The sequence below is a fragment of the Saccopteryx bilineata genome, chromosome 4, assembly GCF_036850765.1.
Source record: "Saccopteryx bilineata isolate mSacBil1 chromosome 4, mSacBil1_pri_phased_curated, whole genome shotgun sequence".
Taxonomy (NCBI): Eukaryota; Metazoa; Chordata; class Mammalia; order Chiroptera; family Emballonuridae; genus Saccopteryx; species Saccopteryx bilineata.
Genome location: NC_089493.1, coordinates 56,715,639 through 56,743,321, shown reverse-complemented (window position 1 = coordinate 56,743,321; position 27,683 = coordinate 56,715,639). Strand labels below are relative to the sequence as shown.

Here is a 27,683-nt window from a genome sequence, read left to right as displayed (position 1 = left end):
CCTCGGCGGCTCCGGTCCCCATATATAGTCATATCCACCGTCAACTGGGAGGCCGGCAGGCGGCAGCGAATGGGCGAGCAGCCCCCGCGGGAGGAGCGGGGAGGGCGCAGGGGGCGGAGGGAGGAGAGGGGAAAGGGGGAAGGAGAAAAAAGCTTTCCCAAAAAAGTATTGGCTATCTTGAGGAATGTGGTCGTCCCCTTGGGAAAGTACATATCTGGGAGCAGCAGGCGGCTCCGCGCTCGCACTCCGGCTCGGCAGCCGCACCGCGCTCTCACCTCGCCGCTCCCGCCGCAGCCCCCGGGCCCCTCGCCGCCGCCGCCATGGACGCCATCAAGAAGAAGATGCAGATGCTGAAGCTCGACAAGGAGAACGCCTTGGATCGAGCTGAGCAGGCGGAGGCCGATAAGAAGGCGGCGGAGGACAGGAGCAAGCAGGTCTGCACCTCCCCGCCCCGAGCCCACCGGGCGCCCGTGCTCCGTGCCCCCGAGCCCTGGGACCCCGCATGACACCCCTGCCCAGCCCCTCACCCCGAGAACTCGGGGAGCCACCTTCTTTCTCAGGACAGCCAGGAACGCGCGCGCGTCTGCAAGGGGGTGGGAAAGAGCAAGACTGAGGCTTATTCTAACTTTTCAGTCTCGTCTGAGGACGTCTGTATTTCCCCTCTCTGGTTCCCAGAGCCCGAAAAGTCCATTAAAGCCCCAGAGGCACTTGATTCCCTGGATCGGGGATCGATTTTGGGTCCGTGGGGGTGGGGGTTAAGGAAATTACGTTCAGAAAGTGTTATAAGTACTTCTGGACATTTGCCTGAGGAGGATAAACTCCTCAACTGGGATAGAGACAGGGGCAGGGGCGGGGGAGGGGAAGGTCACGAAGTTTTTCCCTAAGAACAAAGATGGGACAGACGCGAAGGCCAGGAAGAGAAAGGGTGTTTTTCTGCGTCCCCAAGTTGTGTGTGGACTTGAGGCCGCTGAGACATCGGCAGGAGTCTCGTCCTGGGGGAGTTCGGGTGCAGGGTGGGCCCCAGTGCGCCTACGGCTCCCATGAGAGGTTACCTGGAGACCCTTGAACCCCAAGTCGGGGAGCCCCAAGCCGGAGGGGGCTCAGCCCACCCAGCGCCGGTGTGTTGTGTTTGTGTGTGTGTCTAAAACCCGGTCCATGCCGGCCGCCCGCACCCGCCCGCCGCTGCCCCCCAGCTGGAGGAGGACATCGCAGCGAAGGAGAAGCTGCTGCGGGCGTCGGAGGACGAGCGGGACCGGGTGCTGGAGGAGCTGCACAAGGCGGAGGACAGCCTCCTGGCCGCCGACGAGACCGCCGCCAAGGTACTCAGGGCGCGCGGCTCTGCGCACGAATGGCTAACTGTCTCTCTCTCTCTCCCTCCCTCCCTCCCTCCTTGTCTTTCCCTCTCTCTGTCCTTTCCTTCTGTCTGTCCTTCTGGTTTTGTGCACCCACACTCTCCGCTGCGGGATCACGCTGCCTGCTGCACCCCCCCCCACCACCACCCCATCCCACACGGCCCACTCCCAGCTGGAAGATGAGCTGTTGTCGCTACAAAAGAAACTCAAGGGCACAGAAGATGAATTGGACAAATACTCCGAGGCTCTCAAAGATGCCCAGGAGAAGCTTGAGCTGGCGGAGAAAAAGGCCACCGACGTAAGTGCACGCACACAACCCCTGCTTCCCTCACCTCCTGCCCGCGTGACCACTCTGGAGTCACCACAGGGACCAGAGAGCAGGGGAGGAGGATGACCTCCTCCTGCTAGACACCTGCATATAAAGCCTCGCCGTGGCCCAGAGCACTGGATCTGTCTCAGGCTGCTACTGCACACATTCATTTATATTTCATCCACTCCTTTCTCTCTTTTTCTCCTTTGCTCCCCACCTTTGGGGAGTGGTTGAGGGGTGGGAAGCTGGGAGGACAGAGCAGCGGAAATTGGATGCTGGGGGTGAACCTTGCCTCCCTGGCGGCAGAAAAGTACTGAGGTGTTGTTACCAAGGCTTGGGAAAGCAGAATGCCTAGTTTCTTCACTCTCTTTTCTTTTGCCATCTCTGGAGGTGTGGGGAAGGCCTGGTTTCTGGCAGTGGGTCTAGTCAGGATACAGAGGGCCTTCGGGCTACCGGTACTGTTACTTAGAAGCTGAGCTTGATGGTGGGGCACAGAGACCCTTGAGGCCTCCTTTCTCACTTAGGAAAGCCTTAATTCAACCCTTAAGATCGGCCTGGGAAGATGATACTTGCTTGGGTCTGCAGTCTGAGGGCACTAGATCCAAAAAGTAAGCTGAGAGTTATATATAGCTCAGTGCTTTATATGGTATAGTGAGCTAGCTGCCCCCTGTCCCTCCTGCTCACCCCCCCCACCTGTCAGCCTTCTGACAACCACCACATAGTTTCAGAGGTGATGCACACATGCAAAAGCTCTCCCAGCACTCTGTTCAATGCCCTCTGGAGGAATCTTTATAGCTGAAGAGCTTCTGCTTCATAAGTCAAGCCAAGCATTAGATTTCCAAAGGACTTCTTTTCACACCGTTGGATTCCGTTCTGGAAGCTAATTAAGCCTAGAGGCCCAATTAGGAAAGAATTCCTTGGGAACAATTCCAAGAATGTATGAGCAGCAGGAAAAGCTATGCCCAGAAGTTGAACTACCAAGTGCAACTGGCAGAGTATTTTGTCTTGAGAGTAAAATGCAAATTGCTGCAGGGTCTTGGGTCTAGAATTCAGTAAAGGATTTTTTTGTGGTATGAAAGGTTTGAAATGTAATTTCCAAGTGTGCTTTGTAACTGGGAAATCCAGGCTTGGGTCATTTAGAATCTAAAGAAAAAAAAAATTCAGCAAAACTCAAGATTCCTAGAAAGGAGGTTCAGGGAAGCACTGATTTAGCTAAAATATTTAAGTTACAAACTACCTGGCTTTAAAAATGAGCCAAAGAACTCACAACTCTGCCTGCTTTGTATAATGTAGATCAGATGTCTGCCCTGTATATAGCTAAATGGAGGATGTCTGTCTCTCCCATACTCTCCAGCAGGACGTTTATTTAGCTTTTTCAAAAAAGCCGCTGATAAATCAAGGAGAGATATTCCTTATAAGGTAAAGAATGCAAAGAATTTGAAAATAGCCTAGTAAGGCTGAAGGCAAGAGAAGGGGGGAAAAGATGCTACAGTTCTTTAGGAAAAATAGATCATAATTATTGTGACTGAGTGCTACAGGTCTTTATTGAAGTCTTGTTTAAGGGAGCCTAGGAATGAGGTGGGGCAGAAGTGGAAAAGAGGATATTTAAAGCCAGCTGGGGGGAGGGGGCGGGGCCAGCAGGGGAGGGTGATTTTTGAAACCCTGTTTTCATTCTTCTTTTCCCATCTGGAAAACTGTCCCTAACATGGTACACTTTATTTTATTTTATTTTATTGGTAGTATACAGAATGGGGCAAAAGTTGGTTTACAGTTGGGAGTACGCAAAACAGAATTTATTTTTGATTCTTGTATTATTATTTATTATTGCATTATTTTCCATACAAACTGTAAACCTACTTTTGCCTCACCCTTTATATTGGTCACCTTCCCCTTTAAGACATTTTAGATTGTTTGGAACCTGTAGGAATGTTGAAAATCTTTATGAAGAAATGCTGTTTCCAGAGTGATTCCTAACTAGTAAAACTAGTCAAGACTTGAGCAGGAAGAAACAGATGTCACTAAAGAAAGGGGGAGGTGGGAGAGAGGTCAGCTTCCTGAGGTAGTATTACGTTACATCTGTGAGTAGGACATTTCCCTGTCATTACCTGAACATATAGTTAAAAACTGTGTACTTTGTACTACTAGTAAAAATATTTTTCTAATTTACCAGCATACTTTACACATCATATTCCAAAAGTGGGCTCTTCCTAGCTTAAAAGATCATTTGTGATATAGCATCTCTGATCTGATCGTTTTGTTTTGAGTATTTTGTTGTCATTCCATCCAGAGGCGGATTAAGGTTGGTTGAGGCCCCGGGCAAAGAAGAAAATATTGGGCCTCTTACATTAGAAAAAAGTTTAAAGTTGGGGTTTTGTGGGGCCATTCAGAAGTCGGGGCCCAGGGCGCGCGCCCATTGCTCCCGCATTAAATCCACCGGATTCCATGTAAGTGAGGCTGAAGGGGATAGAAGGCTCCTTTTTCTTTCTATCCCCCAACCTCTGCCCCAATAACTATATGTATTTAATATTTGCAGTATGTGAGTATCTATTTTCTACAGGTTTTTGCTTTCTAAATCAGTGATTCTCAACCTTATCTAAACAATTACCAAGAGAGGTTTTAAAACCCAAAATCCAGGCAGTACCCCAGGCAAATTAAATCAGAATCTCTGGGAGTGGAAAGCAGGCATTAGTATTTGTTAAATACCCCGGCGATTCCAATGTGCACACAAGGCTGAGAACTGCCCTACACTCTTGTCCAATGACATCAGCATAAAAATGAACTCACCTGAAACTGACTTTCCGAGGTGTTTGAAAAGCAGGACATTAAGTCACTAGTTGGCTGCTTAAAGTATTTGCAAATGTCCAGCAGTTTTAATGGCTCCTCCTGGAGGCTCTCAGAGCCCCCTTTCCCCACCCTCAAAGTTGGAGGCCCCTGGTCTATACTCCTTTAGTGGAGGAGTGGCAGTCTCCCGCCTGACCAAATGAAATGTGTGTTAACAAAGCCAGAGGCTCCACCTACAGGATGTGAAGGCCCATGCTGAAGTTTGGGAGATCTCAGCAGAGGCTGTGAGAAAGTCCACAGAAAATGCGTCAGGAAAGCAAAGGAGGTTTGTTGTCAGGGCTCTGGAGGAGGAGAAGGTTGTCAAGTCTGTTTTCTTTTTCTTCATTATTCCCACACTTAGCATATCAGGAACTGACTTGAAGGACCTCCTTTGAGAAAGGTGAGGATTGAAAGCCATGAGACTTAGCAGGTATTTAAAAACACAGCCCAAGGAGCAAATTGGCAGCGGACAGTTCCCAGAGATTGTGTCCACATTGGTTTTCATCCAGCTGTAGCCAGAGGCTCTCAGGGCTCTGTAGCCTTCCTTGGTGTGCCTTTTAAGGGCAGCTCAATCTAGCCCAGAATTGGTCGATTCCAGAAGATCTCAGAGGCTAACTGAAAACCAGAGAAGGTCATAACCAGAAGGGACCCTTGAGATGATTGTTTTTAAGGATAGGAAAATGAGCCCCAGAGAGGCTGGAACAAACAACTAGTTAGGGCCCAGCCTGATTCTTAAGACAGTGCCTGCCTATATATTAACCAAAGCTGTTGTTTGAGTTCTTAAATAATCTATGTACAAGGTATTGTGCTAAGCGCTTAGTTATTTCATTACCCTCACATTAGGTCAATAAGAAATACTACTATTAACCCCACTTTTACAGATGAAGCCCAGAGAAATCAAGTTACTTGTCCAAAGTCACACAGCCAGGAAAGACCTAGGAGCCAGATTCTAACCTAATAAGACTGCATTTAGAATAGGAGGCTTAACTACTATGCAATCCGTTAGTGGTTTTCACTTTGTGAGTTGTGGAAGAGGAGGAGGGCTAATGAATAGTTAAGATCTTGTGTTCTGGAGTTCTTTAAAAGGAGGAACAGTCCCTTTGGGGGAACGTTCAGACCCCAAATACCTCGCTCAGCTCTCCCTCCTGGCCCTGGGAGTACGGGATCCGGAGTGGAGCGCTCCCGCCGCCAGTAGGTGGCACCAGCGCCCTTAACAGCCAGACCCGTTGCCCCGGGACAACTCGGAGTGAGGGAGGGGCGCCGGGAATTGAAGAAAAATCCCTCTAGCGGTGGCCTCTTTTCCTGCAGGGCCCACCTAGTCCGCCAGGTGCCCTGTAGTGCGCGCCCCACGCCACCCATCCCCGCTGCAGCGAGCATGCGCAGTGCCTCCCGCGATTTGCAAATTCCCGGGGTCCGCGGCGCGCGCCCCGCCCCGCCCACTATACCCGCCCCCGGCGCTCGCGCACCCGCCTGCGGTTCGCCTGTGCTGCCCGGGAGACCGCGACTTCCGGGCTGGTCCTGGGCCGCAGGGGGCGCCGCGGTCGTGCGGCGAGGCCTGGGCGGGGCGGCCGGGCGTTCGAGAGTGCGGCAACGGCGACTGGAGCGCAGCAGCCTGCCTCTCCCACCGCAGTCCGCCCGCCGCCGCCCCGCACGATGGCGGGGAGCAGCTCGCTAGAGGCGGTGCGGAGAAAGATCCGGAGCCTGCAGGAGCAGGCGGACGCCGCGGAGGAGCGCGCAGGCAGCTTGCAGCGCGAGCTGGACTACGAGAAGAAGCTGAGAGAGACCGTAAGGGACCCACCCATCACCCACCCCACCACCACCCGGAGGCGCCTCCTCTCCAGTCGGCCCCACCGCGCGCCTCAGAGCCCTCGGGAGCCCACCTACCCCTGCCCGCCTCCACGCCCCGGGTGCACCTGGGCTGCTGGCGCCGGGTTCTGCGGAGGGGCCCTGCCCGTTCTTCTCTGCCTCTCCATTTCCATCTCTCTAAAGTAAAAGCTCCGAGGGGATAGGAGTGGTGTTGAGAAGGTTCTGGAAGCAGCACTTTTTCCAAAAAGGCTCCATTTCTGGGGTGTTTGCGTTCTGCCCGGGTCTCTCGGGTCCCCCGGGATGTGCACTTTGCGCTGCTGGCATTATTTACTCAGAGGGTGGGGAGGGAAGAGGGAAATCCTTTCGGAAATCCCTTCGTTTGGGAAAGAACGCCCACAGGTCAAGTGAGGCACTGCTGGACTTTGGGACCCGGGGATGCTAAACCCCACCATCCCCGTTGACCCTTGGTTTTCTGGAAACCTGTTTCTCTGGTGGTTGAGACATTGACAACGTACATATATAAATAGTTTGCGGCCCGTTGACCTTTCCCTTTCTTAACCATTCTTTCCAAATTTTGTTATAGATACTCCTTTATTACTAAATCTTGAAAAAAGTTGGCTAAATGTCAACGATTATTGGGTGTATTCTCTTGCGGGCTTCCCCTTCCCCCATGTTGGATGTAATACCTGGCTTCCTTTCTCCTAAGGCAAATGTATCCAGCAAACAGGAACAGGATTTCAGAGGTAGTTTAGGCATTTGCTATTTATTTTTGAGAAAGAGCGAGAGTGAGTGTGTGTGTGTGTTTTAAATCAGGATATTCAAACACCTTGGGAATTTATAACAGGTGACAATATGGTGTCCAGCTGTGCTTAATAGGCGCCTATCCTCGGTTGAGTAAATCATTATTGGTTAAGTGTACAGCTGGCTGCAGAAACTGTAAGTCTTGCTTTACATAAAATATATAGTGGCAAACAGCTCCTCCTAAGAGGAAGGCCTAATTAGAGGAAATTTCAGATAAAATACAGACAGTAAGGACTCAAAATAAGTAAAACAGTTTTTCTTTGGAGGACAAGTCAGAACGGGTTTCATGGATGTCTCTGAGTTTGACTGGGCTATAAATTGATAACAACGGCCACTCTGACTGGCTACAGCTGCCCTTGAACCATTAAAACTAATAGTACATGATGAGAACAAGAACTCTGGACTCATATTGTCAGGATTTGAATCTTCCACTGCTTGTTACCTGTGAGACTTTAGTCAAATTAACTTATCAGACTCCCAGTTTTGTAATTGTAAATGTAGATAGTAATAGCACCTACCTGTTGAGAGGTAGTGTGTGTGTGAAGAAATTACAGTGCTGCTAGGTCCAACAGAATAGACGCCCTGTGTCAGCTGGTATTAAAACTGCACAGCACTTGGCGTGGCTCATTGCTCCTTCGTCTTTAATTCCTACCTATCTAAAGGGATTAGAAATAGCCTACTCATTGCATTATATCTTAAAATACTTCATTTAAATTCTTTTAATAATTTGTTTTCTTTTTGGAACTTGGAGAGAGGACGTGGACAGTATAGAAGGAATGTTGGTAGGTTGACGGGGTGGAAGTCAGTAAACTCCCTTCACCCTGCCAAGAAGGGGAATATATGGTCCTGGAAGGGAGAGCCTTTTATTGACTCCTAGGCTTGTGATTGATGTTTGACACAAGATAAATTGTATGAAGGACACATTGTTACTTTTATATTCACCTTCTCTTTTATGTGGTTTTTATAAGTGATCTTCCTGTGCCAGCTGGCTAACAGTGATGCTTTCATTTTTTTTGAAAGCTTTATATTAAAAGTAGTATATATAGCTTCAATTTTTGAAAACCATCTACCTGGGTGATTGAACACAATTTTTTTTTTTTAAGAGAGAAAGAGGAGAAGCATCAATTTGTGGTTGTGTCATTTTAGTTGTTCATCGATTGCTTCTCATGTGCTTTGACTGGGGGGTGGGGAGGACTCAACTTGAGCCACTGACCTCTTGCTCAAGCCAGCGACCTTGGGATCAGGGTGATCTCGCATTCAAGCTGGTGACCTTAAGGTTTCCAACCTGGGACCTCAGCATTCCAGGTTGATGCTCTTTTCACTGCACCACCAGTCAGGCTGGACAAGAACCCTTTTAAGACGACAACTTGAGGACTGGGTCAAGCCATTGAGAGAATTTCTGATTGAGTTTTGTTCCTCACTTCTAAAACTGGAACTTAAACAGCTAGTGCAAGGTTGTTTCTTGGTAGTTGTGAGACACAGCTGTGAGTGAAACTAGTAGCCACAGTTTCTCTTGGCAATGAAAGTAGAGGTGAGGAACAAAGCCATTAGCCACTGCAAAAAATATTTGACTGGAGTCGGCCCTAAATTCAGATTCTCAGAAATTCTGAAAGGCTGTAATGAATTGGCCCTATTATACCAGCACTTACCTTGGAAAAATCAGCTGCTCCTTACCTGCTGGTTTGCTTTCCCAAGGTGTGTGGGCCCTTCCAAGTTGGAATGTGGCTACTTGGCTTAAGGAAATGGTTGACCCTAGGTCTTGTGACTCAAGAGGGTTTTGTTTGTTTTCTTTGTCATTATCAAAGGAAAAAAATAGCAAGAAGGAACCAATCGTTCCTCCTTTCTTTACAGTGTCCAATAAATGAGACAAAAGTGCAACCTGTAGGTTCTTAATTGGTAACTTTATTAAATCATGGAAATAACCCATTTACAAAATTTTCAGCCCTTTCTCTCTTTAGAGTTGGTAAATATTTCTGAGACCAGGAAACTGGGGGTACATTTTGTGCTCATTGACACCCCCCTGGGTAGCAGTAACTGGACTGAATACTCTCAGTTTCTGCTTTCATGTGTAGGCAAGGCAAAGCAATGACAATGCCCTGTTCATGTTCGCTCTCCCTCATTATACAAACATGCCTCATAAATTATAGGCCTTGGCACAGATCGAGGAGGTTGTGTTTATCTGCTATCCATGGGAGTGCCCCTTAATGTCATCAGTGTTTTTTTCCCCCTTTCCTTACCATATAAGGACAGAAGTTTAACTTGGCTGTGGTCACTTGGTCTTACACAGCAAGTTGGGTGAAACCTTCTCTGTATAACTATGGTTTGCATGAAATAAAAATGCCTGACCTTTGATCATCCCTTGCTTCACTCTGGTTCAGGTAGGACTTTGAAAATATATTCCAGAGGATTGATTTTTAGGATATGATATTATTCTCCTACAATTATTTAAGTGAAAAGCACTGCTATTTTTATTTTGTATTGACTGAAACATCTGGGTACCCTGAAAGTCTAGGCCTTATAAACGTTGTCTTTCGAATCTGATTTTGGAGTAATATTTTGCTCTCTTGGGGCAGGCATGCCCTTGAGGTCTGTGTAGTAGTACCTTGTTGGGTGGCCAGGGGAGGGGAATGGTGTATCTGCCCTTGATTTCTGTATAGGTGGCTAATACCTTTGTGGGGAGAAGCGAGGAGACAGGGCTGACCTGTGTAACTAACACTAAGGCACTTCACAAGTTCAGAGCTCCTGATGGTTGTTTTAACAACTATCTACAGAAAGACTTACCGGTAGGTAGCTTTCACTAATATTAGCAGTCTCCTTTCTCAGTAGCTCCGTGCATGTTGGGGTACAACAGCACTTTTGAAATAAAAGAAACTAACATCCCAAACTGAAAGACTTTGCCAGCAGCATCCACACAGGGGCTGTTGTTAGAAGCAGCTTACCCAGCACAGTTAGGGTGATTTCCATGCCTGGAAGTAATTTGCCTCTGGGGTCTTGACCCTTCCCAGATGCCTTGTTATTTATATCTGCTTTTTAAATAACAGATGGTCCCGAGTCTGTAGGCTTGTACTGGCAGAGGCAACAGCAGGTTAAGTCTTAAGTACATTGCCCAGGTGCTGTGATAAAAAGGAACCTTAGAATGCATCTAGCTCAGAACTTGGAAAGAACATACCGGAAATAAAAGCTAGTGAAGGTAAGATATGTGGGCCTTTTGAACACAGAACAAAATTCTCCCTCCCTCCAAAGGGGGGGGGCTCAAAATAAGAGAAAGAGCTGAATTCTAAGGAGGCAAACAAAATAAATTGCCATCAGACCAGTATGGTAGGGCCTAGGAAACCAATGAGAGTCCAGGTTTTTCCCAAGGGAAGCCCACGGAAAAGGTAGATGAGCCCCAGACGCTGCCCTCGAGTTCAGGCTGTAACCTACGGGCATTTTGCCCTACTCTGAAATCTCTGAGACACCAGGCATTGGCTTCTGGGATGGAGAGCAAGTGCTCTGTGTCCATGTGTGCGCTGTTAGCCATTCGTGTTACCTGATGGAGTTCTCAATTTTATAGCACCCCTTATTTCAAAAAGAATTGAGAGGACTTGTCTAATGTATGACCTTTAATACAGTAACTGTGCTCCTAGCCCTGCTTAGTCTCTGTCACTGAAGGCCATTGTGTGTGTCAGGGAGTTACAGTGGGGTGGCTATAGAGAACCTCCCACTCTGCCTTAGGAAGAGAGAAGACTCCAGGGGTGAGAACCACCCCTTCTAGGGCTTCTGTGATGTTCTAGAAGGCCATGAGGAGAAGTGACAGAGCCAGCACACAAGGAGCCAGACACCTGGGATTTCAACCTTGCCTCCCACTGACGGCTGTTGACCTAAGCATACTTCAGCATTCTGAGGCAAAGATCCCACCCTCCTCCTATTTTCTTTTGAAGAAACTGCTAGAAAAGTGGTTCCCACAGGATTTGCCAGCTTCTTTCAGATGGTGGGGCGGGGAGGGCGGAGGAGTGGAGCGGGTTGCTTATTTATAGTGCAGAATCTTGCCTTCCCTCCCCTCTGACCTGAATCACAGTCTAAGGATGGAGGCTGGAATTTGTATTTTTAATACATATCTCCTAGTGGATTCTGACTCTCAGCCAGTTGTGGGAACTGCTGGATAATGCCTACCTGGATGTTGAGCTAGCCCTTCCAGCTAAACAATCGAAGAAGCCTCTCTTGCAGACCAACCGTAAATCAGCTCTCTCTGTGCACCAGTCCTGGATCCTAGAACAGATCTCCATTCTCAGTCGTTGCTTGTGTGCTGTATATGAGGCCTTATTGACTGGTATTCCATAGGATACAACCTATAATGTCAAGAAGTATAAGGTCCTACAGAATGCTCCTGGGAAAAAAGAGTGAGTGACGTTTATAAAACAGTGTTTAGAGCTAAAGGAAAGAATAGTTGGGTGGGGATGGAGTAAGAGGAAAGGTACAGTTGGATGGGGGATGTCTCAGGTGGGGGGGGGGGGTCTTGTGTGCAGAGGCAGAAATAAACATGGGGTGCTGCCTCCTAACTCTCCAGTGCGCCAGCTGTACTTGAGATGTTTACTGTGCTCGTGCTCTACAGAGAACCATGATGTCCTGCACATAAGAAGCTTACAGTTGAGTGGAGCTAGGACTGTAGATAGAGAACTAGCATAAGGTCCCTTAGAGTTTTCCCTTTCAGAAAAGTCTACATGTGTCTTGAAAACCCCATCACCCGAAGAAAAGCAAATATTCAAAATGGATGAGGACGAAGAAGTGGTACCTGATTAATAATAAATTCTGTATCTCACTTCCACACATGACATTTAAACAGCTACCCATGCAAGTATATGTAACAGACCGTCAGTCTTCCAAGTGTTCTGAGGCTCATAGTAATAGTGCTTACAACTGGTAGGTAATCATTACATCCCCAAGAAACATCTTATATCAGAGATAGATACAAATAAAAACACTACAGGCAATCCCCTGGTTACAGACGAGTTAGGTTCTATAGGTTTGAAAATGTTTAAGTATTTATATGCACAGAAAGGTAAAGATAAATACTATATTAAGACAAACATCTAAGTTGCATTTAATAGGCAAATGTACCTGTTCCAACTAACATACAAATTCAACTTAACAAACTTACAGCACCTATCTCGTTCCTAAGCCGGGGACTGCCTGTATCTTTACTGCTTTTCTCCTAAGGAGTTCGAAAGTTTTTTTGTAGCAACCTTGGCTTGTAAAAAATTCCAGTAGGCTTATGTCGGAAACACTCGGGAAATTTGTCTTGGCCCTGTTCCAGTGGGACTAGTTATTCTAAAAGGGTTACGGAGAAGGGGGTGGGGAGGGAGGACTGGGTTTGTGTCTCTGTGGTAAATTTTTGAGAACCACTGAATTTTGAAATCTTCCAGTTCCTTTATAAGGCCCCTGTGAGAAAATAGTCTGCAGAAAGAAGGACTGAGACTCCCGAGTCTGGTTTCTGGCGTCTCTTGCCTTATGTGGCTGAGCCTAGATAAGCCGTGTCATCTGCATCCACACCTCAGGCCCCTGGGAGTGAGGCAGCGCTAGTGCAGTTCTCCTTTAACAGCCAGGTAGAGCATGTGTGTTGAAATCTGTGGAAGAAAGAAACCAAGTGAGAGCATTTGCTAATGGTCCATCTTTCCAATGAGAATGGTTTTATGGATTTGTATATACACAAATGTGGACATTCCATGTGTAAATCAGTGTGTGAGCCTATCTAAGAATCCCAAAGTTGACCAGGGCTTATACTGCACTTAAGGATGCCCAGGCTTCCTATCCGAAATCAGTGTTTCAGTCTCAGCCACTTCCAGAAGGCACTACCCTCACTTTCCTCTCAGCCCTGAAATGCCTTTTACTCTCTCTTGCCTAGGCTGAAGCCGATGTAGCTTCTCTGAACAGACGCATCCAGCTGGTTGAGGAAGAGTTGGATCGAGCCCAGGAGCGCCTGGCAACAGCTTTGCAGAAACTGGAGGAAGCTGAGAAGGCAGCAGATGAGAGTGAGAGGTGAGGACGCCTCTCCCAGCCCAGTTTAGCATCAGCCTTCCTCCTGGTGGAATGGGAGGACTTCTCTGATCTTGAGGTTTAAGAATTTTGTAGTTCCTTAGTGCAATCATTTCTTCTTTTGATCTCAAGTATAACTTTATTGGTTTTGTTTATTTAACATTAGTGGTTAATTTCCTGTCTCCATAGAGCTCTCATCCAACAAGGGAGATGGATGTGTAAACAAAAAAAATCTAGTGATACATAATGGTTCTTTCATTCCTGCTGACCCCAGAACAATTGTGCATTTTTAAAAAGATAACTGTTTTAAAACATACCAAGGAGGCTTAGGCTTAGATAAAAATGGACTATCAGTTGTCAAATAGCCCAACAAACAGGTGAAAGAGAAAACACAGATAAAATAGAAATATGATCCGCAAAAGAAAATTGTTTTGGACTTAGTAATGCTACTAAGACACGCGCACATATAAATACCATCAGATACTTGTGTCTCCTGAGCCTGCTCCCACTATAACCTGGCTCTGCCTGACTTACTACTCCAAGATTTAGCTTTGTGGTAGTAAGGGAAAACCATGGACCATGTACACCAGCACTTCATGTACTTTAGGAGGCATTTTCTTTTATGCTCAACTGTCGAAGTTAATGTATTCATGTTGCGTATAGAAACACTCCTATAAAGACTCCCTGAGACTAGAAAGCATTCTGCTACTTGGGGGATGACAAAGTAGTGTAGTGGCCCAGAATACCGGATGTGTAGATCTGTGCTGTGACCTAGGCAAAGGGATGCAGTCAATTCTTTTGTCCATTTCTCCATCTTTGAAGTGACTTTCTAATCCCTGCCACCATGGATAAAGAGTGATTTTAGACTTTAAAGAAGCTTTTCAGCTGAAGTTTTCAGCTCACAATTCACTGCTGCTTGTTGTTTTTTCTCTAACCAGGAGTTTTGGAATTCTTTAAGATGACTCATCATCTCTAACAGTGTACACATACCAGGGGTTTTGTGGCTGACTTCTTCCTGAAATACACTTGTAAATGAACCTAAAAGGAGGTCTGAATCTGGCAATGGTAGACTTTGGAATAAAAAGGAATTTCAAGATCATTTACTCCATTCTCCTGGTTTTACAGATGAGAAAACTAGAGCTCAGAGACTGATGAGGCCTGCCCAAAATCTCACAGCCAAGTTATGGCTGAGCCAAGACTAGAACTTGAGTCTCCTAAAACATATTGTGCTTCATCAAAAAATAGCTTATTTATCTTGCTGACTTCTTAGATTTTGGTCAGTGAATCCCATTTTTAACATAAATTGATATTTTATAAATCTATAATATATTCTAAGTCAATATTTTCCAAAACTTAACACCATGCCATAGGATCCAAACATATGTATTAGCGTATGTGATGGTGCAGCCCTGTCTGTCAAAACCTCTATTATGAAAGTGTTCCATTGAAGGCAAAATTCAGTTTCTTGTTTAAGAAACTCAGTTTTTTATCATGGTTGAGCCACATGAAACTGCCATTTTTATGGGTCTGACGTGGTCAAATAAAAGCAATTTCATGTGGTTCATTCTAATATTTACTTTTGTGGCTGATGAGGTAAGAACATCTACTTTCATTGTAGGAGGAAGTATATGAAGAGATAAATATGCTCTTGTTCTAACTTTGGTCCATTTTCAAGCTGAAGCTTCCCACCAGAAAAGGGAAGAAACCCATTATTTATATAGCATGTAAAGCATGTTGGCCTCTCCTGTTTCCCTGCCTCCCAGTTTCAAACAGGATTCTGACATGGTACCTTTCGTTTACTAGTAGATTCCTGGGCAGTTGCACCAGGACCAGAAGTATAAGATTTCATGCACAATAAGCAGAAGTATGTATCTTTCTGCCTTCAGCATTGGAAACTTGCTTCATGGCTTGGAAAATAAGAGTAGCTCTAGCTCTGTGCTCTATTTTGGTCTGCCAGTTACGCTAAGCCTCACAAACCACTGCAGTGCAGTGTGTGGGCTTGTGGAGGTTAACTCTAAATCCTGGGTCTAGTTGCTTGTCTTCCTTTTCAGAGGCATGAAAGTCATTGAAAGTCGAGCCCAAAAAGATGAGGAGAAAATGGAAATTCAGGAGATCCAACTGAAAGAGGCCAAGCACATTGCTGAAGATGCCGACCGCAAGTATGAAGAGGTCAGATCCTGGGGCCCCAAGCCTTGGGGACCCCTAACAAGTAGCCTGGGGTGGAGGGGGTGGCAAGAGCTGTGTGTACTGCCCTGCATTCTTCAGTGAGGCGGTCAGCGTCCTTGGCAGAAATGGGTGGTGATGAGAAGGAGAGTTCCTTTGTCTACAGAGCACAGTTCTTATTTGATCCTGCTGGGAGATCCCAGGCTTCATTATGAAGCCGATCAGTAGCCCAAATGGGAAAGACCAGAGCTGCTGCTTCTGCCCCTCCACCGCCCCCGAAAAACCATGACAGAAGCTCTGTGGCCAGGAGAAGGGAGAGTTGGGCCTCTTGCGTCTGTGGAAGGAGCCTCTCCTACTGTCACCATGCAAGCAGTTAGAGTGTCACCTAACATGGTCCGGTTCAGGCAGCATAGAGACATGGATGGTGCACTTGCTTGGGTGATTGATTCACAGAGGACATTTTCGATCTGTCCTCCTCTCTCAAGGTGGTAGAAATCCATTGTCAAAGAGATTCAGAGTTAAATCGGCCTTTGGATAATCGGCCTATGCAAACAACTTTCTATGATAACACAGCAACATAACTGTTAAGGTTTTAGTTTTGCCCTTAATGCACCATAGCTATCTTGAAACGGTGTTGACTCTCCTTTTTATTAGAATTATCACTGTTATGTCCAGACTGTGTTATGCCTGCTAATTTTGAAGTGCTTCAGAGGATTCCTTCTCTCACTGAGGACAGATTTGACTTCATTAGTCATCCCACCAGCTCATCTCATGTTAGCTTTTCTTGCTGTTCTGTGGGCATTTTTAACCTCTTCCACAAAAAGGAGACTGAGGTACAGAGCTCTAAATTGATGGAGTTCTCGGGATAATTTTCAGTCTTTTCTTGGCATTCACTACCCTTGTGGCATAAAATGCATCATGTCTCATCATACTGCTATTTTTGAGATTGTGAATTTCATATTTCTCCTTTCTTCCACACTTTGGTTTGGCTGCTGTGTAATTATACAGACTTCATCTGGGCCAGACTTAAAGTGAGACTGCCCATTCCTAACTAACCATTCTGGGTCTTTGTGAGCAGAAGCCTGTGGTCTCCTCCCCTCCTGGAGAGAGAGTAGCTTCTCTCCAGTCCACGAGAACAGGGATGGTCATATTTGTAGACAAGATCTTCTAGGGGCTGATGGATCCAGTCCCCACCCCCACCCCCGCTCACTCAAAGCTTGCAAGCCTATGGTGTATGTGTGTGTGTGTGTTGTGTCTGTCCTGCTGCAGGTGGCCCGTAAGCTGGTCATCATTGAGAGTGATCTGGAGCGTGCAGAGGAGCGAGCTGAGCTCTCAGAAGGGTAAGCAGGCCCGGCGCCAAGACACTGTGGGGTGCTGCAAAGCGGTGACTAAACAGCATGACCTTCTGGCAGCTGCACATTGACCTGTTTCAGCTCCGGGCTCCTTATGTGCTCATTTAACATGGATGAGCCACGAGTCTAGAACATGGAGGACTTGTGTGGGGTGTCTGTGTGTGAATGCGTGTATCACTGCATGCCTTACCTGCACACTGATTTTGAGAATGGCCTTGTGCATTTCCTGTGTCCACTAACAGCCAAGTTCGACAGCTGGAAGAACAGTTAAGAATAATGGATCAGACCTTGAAAGCATTAATGGCTGCAGAGGATAAGGTACTGATGGCTCGTGTGGTTTTTAGGTTTAAATCCAACCCAGACGTCTTTCAGCTTCCAATACCTACTGGTTTGTTTGGTATAACGACTGCACCTTCACTACACTCTCTGCTATCTTATGTCTTGCTTTAAGTGCTTTCTTTGGGTTCTTTATACGCCTCCGTTTTTCCTTCATAAATGCTCTTTGGTGCAGCCAAAAAAGAAGCCAAATTATCACACTTCAAAGTTGTTGGATTTTGTCACCCTGCCTTCCTGCTTTTACAAGATTGGGGGCAGTCAGTGTCCATGATGAAATTGAGTGTTTTAATACCCGATGATTTGGCTACTTTAAGGCAGCCCTTTGTTCTCTAGGACTTGGTTTTCATTTTTTCCCATCCCTCTCCTTTTTCTCTCCTCCTTCCTTTGGCTTGTCTCCCACCCTTTCTGCCTCTGATCGAAAACATTAGCAAATGTGCCGAGCTTGAAGAAGAGTTGAAAACTGTGACGAACAACTTGAAGTCACTGGAGGCTCAGGCTGAGAAGGTAGGCCAGGAGCACGGAGTGGGGGAAAAGGCCTCTTCTGAGAGCTGCTCTAAAGACACCTGCTTTTTCTCTTCTGAGGCCCTGCCGATAAAAGCTATAATCCATTAGGCATTTTAGTAAATGGCATCATTTTGAGGTGATCTCCTGATAGTTATTGAGTAACGGATTTTTTTTCTTTAATAGAGAATATATTTTTATGTTGAGTATATGAGTCATCTGTAACAATTTAATTTAAACCAAGTGCCAAGTGGATTGTTATCTGGTTCTTATCCCATGTAAAGCAATAGGCAGGAAAACAGAGACTGTATTGTAGTATGCCATTCGATCTCAGAGGCTCTATTACCTCCTGAGAGATCCTCAACATCTGTTTGCTGGGCTGGCGCTCTCTTTGTATTAGAAGATAGGAGTATAGAGTGAGCTGTGGCCTGACATCTGGAACGTTCTTTCTAATTACAGTACTCTCAGAAGGAAGACAAATACGAGGAAGAGATCAAGGTCCTGTCTGACAAGCTGAAGGAGGTAATGTTACGAATGTTTCAGGCAAAGCCACCTGAATTTTAAGTAAGTCAGTTTTTGTGCAGCCAGTCAGGGCTTTTTCATTTTAAAGTTGTTGAGAGCCCCATCAGGAACATCCAGAGGGGTCTCGGTGACGGTGCTGTGCCGGCTGCCACCTCTCACTGCAGTGACTGACATGGTTTCGGACCCACTTTATGGGAGCTGGGCTCTATTTCCATTTTCTAGTTTTCCCTGAATTCATATCTACTGGATATCTAAAACATCCCAATTTTGACTGAGACAAATTGATTCATTCCAGGCTGAGACTCGGGCTGAGTTTGCGGAGAGGTCAGTAACTAAATTGGAGAAAAGCATTGATGACTTAGAAGGTAAGATCTTAAGTTTTGTTTTTAAGTTAATCCTTATGTTGGAGTATTGACCTGGCAAAATGGTCTTCTAACCCAGGAGCATTCACCTTGATACAGTCCTTTGCTCTTGCACATTCCTCCTGTCTGTCCTTGGGGTTTCATTCTGTGGCTCTTAAACTCTTGGACCTGAGTCCTCTGCTCACCAGTTGACTGTTGGCCACCAGACAGGGCACATCTGGTTTTGTAATGGCAGACACCATCCAATTCTACTTCACACTCCTCAGAAGTGTGGCAAGGTGGTTTTTCATTGCGGGTTAGGTGATTATAGGTGACGATGACTCCAGTGTATTCTCTATCATTAGTGACACCGCCTAATGGTCAGAATGGTAGGATTTGTTCTTAGGCACAGCCCATCTTCCAAGTGTGAGTTTAGTGTAGGGGTTTGGGTGTCTTTGTCATTTTGTTATCTTGGTAAATGCTCTACATACTGAAGGGGGGGGGATGATAGGATAGGATGCTATATTTCAAGATTATACGTAAGCATTTCTCCCCAGAGATATTTAGGTTTTATTGTAACACCCAGTCTGTCTCTCAGAAATCCTAAATGTTGAGCTTGTAGGCAGTGAAAAAGAAAGGATGAAAAAATACATAAAATGTAAACATTCAAGGCAGAAGGCACTTCCAGATAAGGGACTGGAGGTCAGTGCAGGTGGTAACCGAGCTCGTAGAGAGAGGGAATAACAAATGGTTGCAAAACAGTCTGTCCCAGTGCGGCAGAGTAGGAAGCCATCATTACAAAAACTAAATTGCAGGCTTGGAACAACACCGCCATAAAAAGTGTGGCTCTCCTCTCTCATCAGGCCTTCTGGACAGGGCAGCTTGAGTGGGAGGACCAAAAACAGTTTACATGGCACGAAGAAATCCGTGTCCCAGTGGTCTAGTCCGGTCAGGAAGTCAGTGGTTCGAAGGTGGAGCCAGATAAGGATCACAGACTATAGTCATGAACTGTTCTTCCAAAACACTGCCCTTGGATATTTTTTCCACTGTTTATAGTTGCAGTTGGTTGACCACTGCAGTGTAATTAAAATATAGCTCTAGAAAAGAAAAACGTTCTATGGTTCACCTGGGGGGACATTTTTCTGTGGTTTTGTTTAGGGCTTAACCTGGATTACTGATAGACCTACCATATTTGTTAATGATTTTCATATTGCATCTTCCTTGTTTTATTTTCTAATGGGTTTTGTTCTTTTTTGTTTTTGTTTCAATTCATTTAAAAACAAAACGCACGCCTCCTGCATTGGCCACCTGCGCTGCGGCACCACTTCCTTCATGCATTGCCCTTTTCTTGCTGCTGTGTCGGGATGGTGCCCATGCCACCCTCACTCACCCTCCATCTCTTGATCACTCTCCATGTCCTTGCACCTCTGCCTTCCACTTCCTGGTCATAGACGAGCTGTACGCTCAGAAACTGAAGTACAAAGCCATCAGCGAGGAGCTGGACCACGCTCTCAACGATATGACTTCCATGTAAATGTGCATCCACCCTGCCTGCTCACATCCGTGCCCTCATGCTAATACGATAAACTCACCACTGCCGCCTCTGTGCCTCCAGACCTCCATTTTCACACCTTCTGCTTACTCTCTCATTGCATAAGCTAGGATAGGTGGTGTTTTTTCACATTCTACTAATACCAAGACCAAGTTGATTAAGTATGTACTAGTCATTTTCCCCTCAGAACCCACCATTTCTCAATCTCCAAGCTAGGTCGTTCCCACAAAGGAGTGAACTGAACTATCCCTTCAGTCAAGTAAAATTAGAAGGCCATGCAGTTGGACAGGAACTTCCCAAGAACTATCACAGTTGGTTTCATGAGATTCGATTAAATAAAATCTGATCATTTTTTTTAAAAAATTACAAATTTAGGGACCCTAAAAGTGTCAGATCACTGATACTCTGAGGGAAAGGAAGTAGATCTAATACAGCTGTAAAATATCACTTCTTCCTCACTGTTAAGATTTGTAGAGAGAAATGAGCCCTCTGCTCAGGAACCAAGCCTTTAATTTTCTGTCAATATAGAAGAAATTAAAATACCCCTGATATACACAACTTGTGTCAAAGGAATGGGACGTAAACACAGTACGATACAAGTTTGGGTGTTAATGGCCCAGCTTTTGCTACTGTGAGGTAGTAAGTGTGGTAGTTAATAGTCTTGTTCTCATGAGAACCTTGAGCATACACAGCTAATTTACATATTACTAACTAAACCGAAACGTTAAACTTAGTCTTCCTCTTTACATTCTAACCTGGAATGTTGCACAGAGAGTTCTCTTGATTGTAATAATCTGGCACTGAATTCCAGATAAGCCAGAAATTTCATTTTCCAGGCCTGCCTGCCCTTCCTTTAAGAAAAATGGTAGCTTGACGAGTGTGGCATGTGCCTGCTGCCTTACAGGTTGTAGAGTCTCCCCTTTACTCTGAGACATGATGGTCACCATGGAAACTGGAGAGACTTTCATCTTCTCTCCCCTCATTTGTAAATGAGAGGGTGGATCAGATCGTCAGTCTCCAAAGCCTTTTCTATAAGACCATAAATGTGGTGATTCTGTGGGGAAATTTTGAAGCATCGAGTATGATTAGATATTCTGAAAGATGGGTTTAGTTCAAAATTGGTTTTTAAACTCTGTTCAGTTGTCTTCTTAAAATGGACCCTGACCCAGAGGGGCCCTGTGCTGTCTTGGGCCAGACGCCGGGGCAAGGACTGACCTCCCGCAGGTGCAGCTGCTAGTGGGCTTGTGTGTCTGCTTCTCGCCTCTGTCCCTGGTGCTGCTCTCGCCCGTCGCCCTGGTCCTTTTCCACTGTGCCACTTGTTTTCTTTTTCTCCCACCTTTTCTCTTCATGCAGATAAGTTTCTTTGCCTCACTTCTCCCAAGACCCCTTCGTCAGGCTGGAAGCCCCACCTCTCTGAGCTCCACAGGTTGTCTCCAGCTACCCTGCTCCTTTCTCTTAGCCTCCCACCTTCGGGCCGGCACACTGTGCTTCCTATTGTACAGAAGCTCTTCATTTTAGTGTAAAATAAACACTGTGTTAGCTACTTCTGTTTGCTATTCTCTTTACTTCACATTTTAGTTTCAACACTGAATAAAAGCACAAATCTGCTTCACACATGTAAGGGTTCATTTCTGGCTGCTGCCTTTTATTTCTTTTCTTTTCTTTTTTTCCATTCTGAACATTACACATTAATACCAAGAGTTTCTGAGGCAGTAAGTAGTTCCTTGTGAAACTGTTCAAAAATACTCATGCCCAGGTCCCTCTCAGAGTTTTGGTTTGCAGATGTTAGAGTGAGGCCCTTGGCATCTGTGGGGTTTTTAGGGATTTTGATGGCTCTGGTATGTAGCCCACGATAGAAACTCTGCATGGGACACACTCCCGTTGGAGTGGGAAGGTCAGCCTTGAGCAGCGGCTTCCCTGCCAGGGGGTTAGTTAGAAACTCTGCATGGGACACCCTCCCGTTGGAGTGGGAAGGTCAGCCTTGAGCAGCAGCTTCCCTGCCAGGGGTTTTAGTCGAGGGTGTGGGAAGCCCTGTGTGCTAATGTTTAGAAGGCCGCCCCGCTTCAGAGGATGAGGCTTGTGATGGTTCCATAGCCATCCCACATTGCTAGGAATTTATAATTGGGAACTGTGAAAAGGAACTTGGCTCAAACTGTGTAAGTTAAGGTCACTGTTGATCCTCCTTTTATAGCGCGAAGGGCAGTTAAAGCTTTTTAAAAGTCTGTTTGTTACCTAGCCACATTCCTTTTGATCATGAAATGACATCTCAAGTTTTTTAAATTTGATTATGTTCAAGTGTTCAAGGTAAAATTTTGTTCTCTTAAGTACATCATGTATCCTTCAAGGTAATCTCTGCAATAATAGCCTTTTATTTTTGGAGATGCTTAATATAGGCATTAACGTTGTTTTTTCTTCCTAAAGAAGTGGTTAGTGGAAATTGTTCAGAATACAGTTACATTTTATTTGGGCTTCACTGCTCACTTCAAAAACAGCAATTAAGTGATTTTTTTAACACATTGCAAAATTAAAATTTTGTAATGGTGTGGACTTTTTTTTCCTAATTCCCAACATTTCTGTATCCTCAACAGTCAGACTGTATTTCTCCTGTGTTTTCACAGGTGATCTTCATCTGTTCCTGGGTGGTTTTTGTCAGCCTAACAGATTGATATACCACTGTTTCATATATTTGATATACCACTATTTATACTCAAATAAATTTGGACTCTACAAAGACTTAAGAGCAGATAATAAACACTCAATTTATGAGGGCTATAAATTGTTTTAGTAATGGTATAGTAGACTTTTAAAAATTTAGATTCTGTATAATGTCTCTCCTTTGAGAGTATAAAGGTTTCTGTAATTTCATGTTTCTCTTTCCCTAAGGCTCTGTGGGCCTGCTTTTGACTATGATTCCTGCCTTGTTCTTTTTAAAATTAGTAATAGAAGTAGGCCCTTCTGTGAAGTAGGCCCTGCTTCCTGCAGTAGACAACAGGACAAGTCTGAAAGTTTGGCTGAGCATGTGTTAATTCTGGAGGCACACCTGCTGTTTCGAAACTCTTCCGGAGACTCACATTTTCTCTAAGTATATTCTACCAGGGAGATGGGAAACTGACAGATTGGAAAGGCAAATCTGGAATAGCCCAAGGAAGGTATGGGTATACAGGAGGGTAAACAGCAAGTTGATTTTATCAAGAAATTGTCAGAGCCCAGGCTTTTAGTTCAAAGAGCCAGGCCATAGCTACAGGTGCTGCAAGAGCCTAGTTGGACCAAACCCAAGTGTTGCTGAGTCTGGGCACTAGAGGCCCTGGACATCTGGGTGGTAGAACAGGAAGAGAAAATACTTCAAATGCATATCCGGTTCTAGTCCCTGCCCTCAGGCCACCCAGGACTGCCAGCTCCGTGGCAGCAGAAGAGAAACAGTCCCAGGAGGATGGGGTAGGGACAGCTTTTATTTAAGCTGAATTCACATTGATCCTCTGGATTCTCTAGGGTTTCACCAAAGCTCTTCCATTCCAGCTTGGCTGAGTATTGGCTCAGCAAACTGAGACGTCCTGCCTGCCCCTGGCAGTAGTTGCCTGTGCGAGAGTGTAAACATACTAGTGGGGTTTAGATTTTGAAACCCCCTAAGCATAAGCCATATGTATAAGGCACTAGAAGGTAGTTAGGATGTGGTAACGAGATGAAGTAGAAATGTTCTTTGCTGTCTTATGTGGAAAGATAGCTGAGTGATGTGAGTCTGAACTAATAGATGGTATGTATTTAGAGTCAAAGAAGGAAAGAGAACAATTCTGACTGGGAGCTACCTGGAGGAGGTCACGTGTGGCCAGGGTTTAGAATATTCAGAAAATTTGGATGAGCAAAGAGGACAAAGGCAGGAGATATTTCAAGCTGGAAAGCATAATGAATATAGCTTCTTCCCCATCTCCTACCGTTTTTGAGGGAAAATTAAAATAAGAATTGATCAATTTCTCAACAGACCTGGGAGCTAGAGGCTGGGCCTTTTTATTTTCCCCAGAGGTAGGACTGTCAGCTTTTCTAGATTATTAAGTAGAATTTCTGGGTTGAGGTTATCACCGTCATTCAGAACTATCCTGTGTCCCCCAGGTTTTTGTCATTGTTTGGGTGTGCCCTGGCTCATCAGATACAGACTGACCCTTGTGGTTGGCTTCCTTGCCACTTGAGCAGATTACATGCCAATGTGTAAAATTTATATCATGCTGGTCTCCACGTAGGCGTTCCTGATTTTGTTCATTTTATACACATCCGTGTAGCTTCAAACAGAAATGCCATCTTCAGGAAGTAAAGATAAATTTTAATTCAGTTTTGAATGGAGACAAGTGCTTGTTCATCTGGTTTTTCAGTAGGGTACACACACACTCTGTATCAAACCTGGACAAGCGTTCAGAATTTGCACCTTGTTTTGTGGTGATTGAGGGACAGACAGACAGCTTAGTTCTGCATTTCAAAAAGTGTTAAAGCAGCCGTGGTAACCTCTTGATAACTTCCCGAAAGGAAAGCCAGCGCTCAGAGTGGAGATGAAAAGGGTTTCCGGGAAGAGGTGAGCAGAATTGGGCAGGTTGAGGCTTCAGCACAGAGCTACTGAGCACAGTGGGTGGGTGATGTGCTGGGTTCACCTCTAGCTCTGCCCAGGTTCCTCAGGCTGTTGCCAGAAACTGCATTTGACTCAGTTCACACAGTGGTGGTAGGTGCAGGAAGGACATTCACTCACTCTTCTCTTTACCCCCTGTTGCTCCCTTTCCTACCCCTCCCCTCCCACTAAGAGAAATCCCGGCTCTTCCTAAATCTGCCAGGCCTTTACCATCCACCTTCCTGGGCACAGGACAGATGTCCGTGGGGTAAAGGTAACCTGTTCAGCAAATAACCAGTGCCAGAATTATCTCTGTTCTGTCTGTTAACTCCCTCTCTCCAAGTCTAGCTAACCTCTCTTCTTCTGCCTCCTCTCTTCTGCTAACCTGCTTGCTGACCTGTACAGATCAACTCTACCAGCAACTTGAGCAAAACCGCCGCCTAACTAACCAACTAAAGCTGGCCCTGAATGAGGACTAAACTTAAGTGGGAAAGAACTTGGGCTGAATGGAGCCCATGGTCAGGAAATCTGCTAAACCTTCAACTGTAGGTTGCTTTCTGCAGAAATGTCCGGGACAGGATTCAGCTGAAAGGCTGGCCTTGCCTGCATTTTCCTCTTCTATCTGGAATAATTCAGTTCTCTCTAATCCCCAAGTAATTCTAATGGTAAAATACAATCATTATGTGTATGAGTAAATATTTATAACTATTTAGCACTCCTCTTTGCAATAGCAGGTCCTCTTGTTTGAACTGGTACATAACAAAGACCTCAAAAAAGTGTTTTCTATTTCCTACAGAGAACTGAGTTCTACTTTAAATTAGAAAGCCAAAGCAGAGGGGTGTGTATGTGTATAACCATATATATATTATATATATGATGTGATATATAATATATATATTCCTATTACATATTCATATTCCTAACTTCTTAATATCTGGTATAGTGTTTGAAATATGATTAAATGTACCTATGCTTGGGCAAGATAGCTTTTGAAAACAGGAGCTCATGTCAGAAGTCCCTGATTGTCTGAAAGGTATGCTTTATTCAGTCTAACAGTGTTGTTGGCATCTGGTGAGTGTCATGCTGATAATAAGTAGAACACTGTAAGAATAGTAAGAGAATGTCCTACTGAAGTGTGCATGAAACATGTTGATAATTTTTTAATGAGCAACAAATAAATCATTTCAAAAGTTGTCAGAAAACCTATTTATGTCATCTTTGTTTTCTGTGAGATTGTGTTACAGCACAACTCCCAGACCATTAACTGCCTGTAACTCAAGTGTCTGCTGTTATTAACTTCAGTGCTGCAAGCACTTCTCCCTGTTCCCACAGTGCACGGCCAGTGAGCCTCCACCAAACCCCGTCTGTGTTTCATTCTCCGTGGAGCATTGGTGAGGCTCACCTTGACCGCTCTGTGAGAACCTGCTGCGCCCGTAGTTCCTTCGGGTCACAGACAGCTTTCCCTTCGTAGGCCCTTGTCTGGAAATGAGTAATGTCTTACAAGCATGCCTAGTCCTAATCATCTCATCCTGTGTTTGTGATTGATGTTTGCCTGCCTAAATGTACAAACCACCATTGTGTCCAAAGCGCAGCTATTCATGACTTAATTTTCTAATCCCACCACAGAGAAAGTGGCTCATGCCAAAGAAGAAAACCTTAGTATGCATCAGATGCTGGATCAGACTTTACTGGAGTTAAACAACATGTGAAAACCTCCTTAGCTGCGACCACATTCTTTCTTGTTGTTTTTTTCTTTTGTTTTCTTTTGTTTTTTAACACCATGCTTACCATGAAACCCCTAAATGCATTTTTATTTACTTTTATCACTGTCACAGAAACATCCACAAAATACCAGCTACTTCAGGGGATGGGGAAAACACACAAAAGCCGAGCCCGTGTCAGAGCAACAGTGACTTAAATGTGCCATTTTTCAGGTTGACGTTGCCACACTTTGTAGCAAGTTTAGCAATACAGTACGCTTAGTCAGTCTAGGAATCCTCACTAAAGCAGAACGATTTCAACTCAAAGTGCCAATAATCCATTCAACAGGAAGACTGCTGTTGGAAACAAGCAGGTGTGGATTGGTGCTACTTTAAACAAAAGGTCCCACTGTGGTCTTTCGTTCAATATTGTACACTTTAGAATTCTGTCCAAAACTAATTTATTTTGTCCTGAGTTTTGCTATGAAATGAGACTGTGGGTTCTGTATGTCTGAACTCACTAAACCAAGGGTTTGTAAGCCACACTTCTCTTTTAAAACTTCTGTTGGCTGGCACACTTGGAGCTCATTTCTACTCGTAGGGCAGCATTCAGTGTGGATTTCCACTCTTTATTTCTCCCCGTTAGAGTAAACGTTCAGGCACTACATATAGTTGATAAAGAACATTTTCTTAAGAGTTATTAATACAGTAGCCCCCCTTTCTCCACCGGGGAGACATTCCAAGACTCTCAGTGGGTATCTGAGCCCATGGATAGTGCTGAACCCTATATACCATGTTCCTTTTTTTTTTATTTTACGTATATACCTTTCCACTTAAAGGGAGCACTTTATGGCTTCTCTTTGGCCTATCCGAATTGCCAACATCACTGCTTTTGCACTTTGGGGCCATTATTAAGCAAAATAAGGGTTACTTGAACACAAGCACTGAGATACTGAGACAGTCGATCTAATAACCAAGAGGGCTACTGACTAATGGGTGGGAGCGTAGAGTACAGAGACGCTGGACAAAGGGACGACTCACATGCTGGGTGGGACAGAATGGGACTGCGCAAGATTTTATCACACTACTCAGAACCACGTGCAGTCAGAACGTGCGAGTTGTTTATTTCTGAAATTTTTCATATGATATTTTCCAACCATGGTGACTGCAGTTAGCTGAAGCGGAGGGAAGTGACACCACTGATAAGGGGGGACTACTGTATATATAAACATTGTATAATGATATGGAATAAAATGCACATTGTAGGACATTTTCTAAACATGGTGGTCCTGTCGTTTGTTATGTTTTTACTTTGTGAACTTTAGAGCGTGTGATCAACCTACCTTTTCTCAGGAATGGTTTCTTAAAGCAAAACATCAAGGGAAAACTGAATTTCATATGTTATCCTCCAAGAAGCAATCAAGGTAGCACCCCCTTTGGTCTGTTAAAGTTGCCTCCAAGCTGAAAAGGCCCTTTACAAAAGCCTTTCTCCATGTTGGTGTACATCTGCATATACATAGAGGCCAT

General features: G+C 45.2%; 1 protein-coding gene across 22 annotated transcripts; it reads left to right on the top strand.

Annotated features, from left to right (window-relative positions):
- The first annotated feature begins 220 nt into the window (after positions 1-220).
- TPM1 (tropomyosin 1) lies at positions 221-27,435 on the top strand. 22 transcript variants are annotated; one of them, XM_066274658.1, is made up of 10 exons: positions 223-434; positions 1,194-1,319; positions 12,971-13,104; positions 15,153-15,270; positions 16,534-16,604; positions 16,859-16,934; positions 17,913-17,975; positions 18,271-18,340; positions 19,768-19,846; positions 21,222-21,411. In XM_066274658.1, exons 1-10 carry the CDS (start codon positions 321-323, stop codon positions 21,223-21,225), a joined length of 855 nt encoding a protein of 284 aa, XP_066130755.1. In that variant the 5' UTR covers positions 223-320; the 3' UTR covers positions 21,226-21,411. The 22 variants fall into 22 exon arrangements, with proteins under 22 accessions (XP_066130758.1, XP_066130757.1, XP_066130755.1 ...); XM_066274668.1 differs by lacking the exon at positions 21,222-21,411 and adding an exon at positions 1,525-1,650 and having other exon boundaries at positions 19,768-19,850; XM_066274667.1 differs by lacking the exons at positions 16,859-16,934; positions 19,768-19,846; positions 21,222-21,411 and adding exons at positions 1,525-1,650; positions 17,381-17,456; positions 26,083-27,435 and having other exon boundaries at positions 224-434.
- Positions 27,436-27,683: the final 248 nt, after the last annotated feature.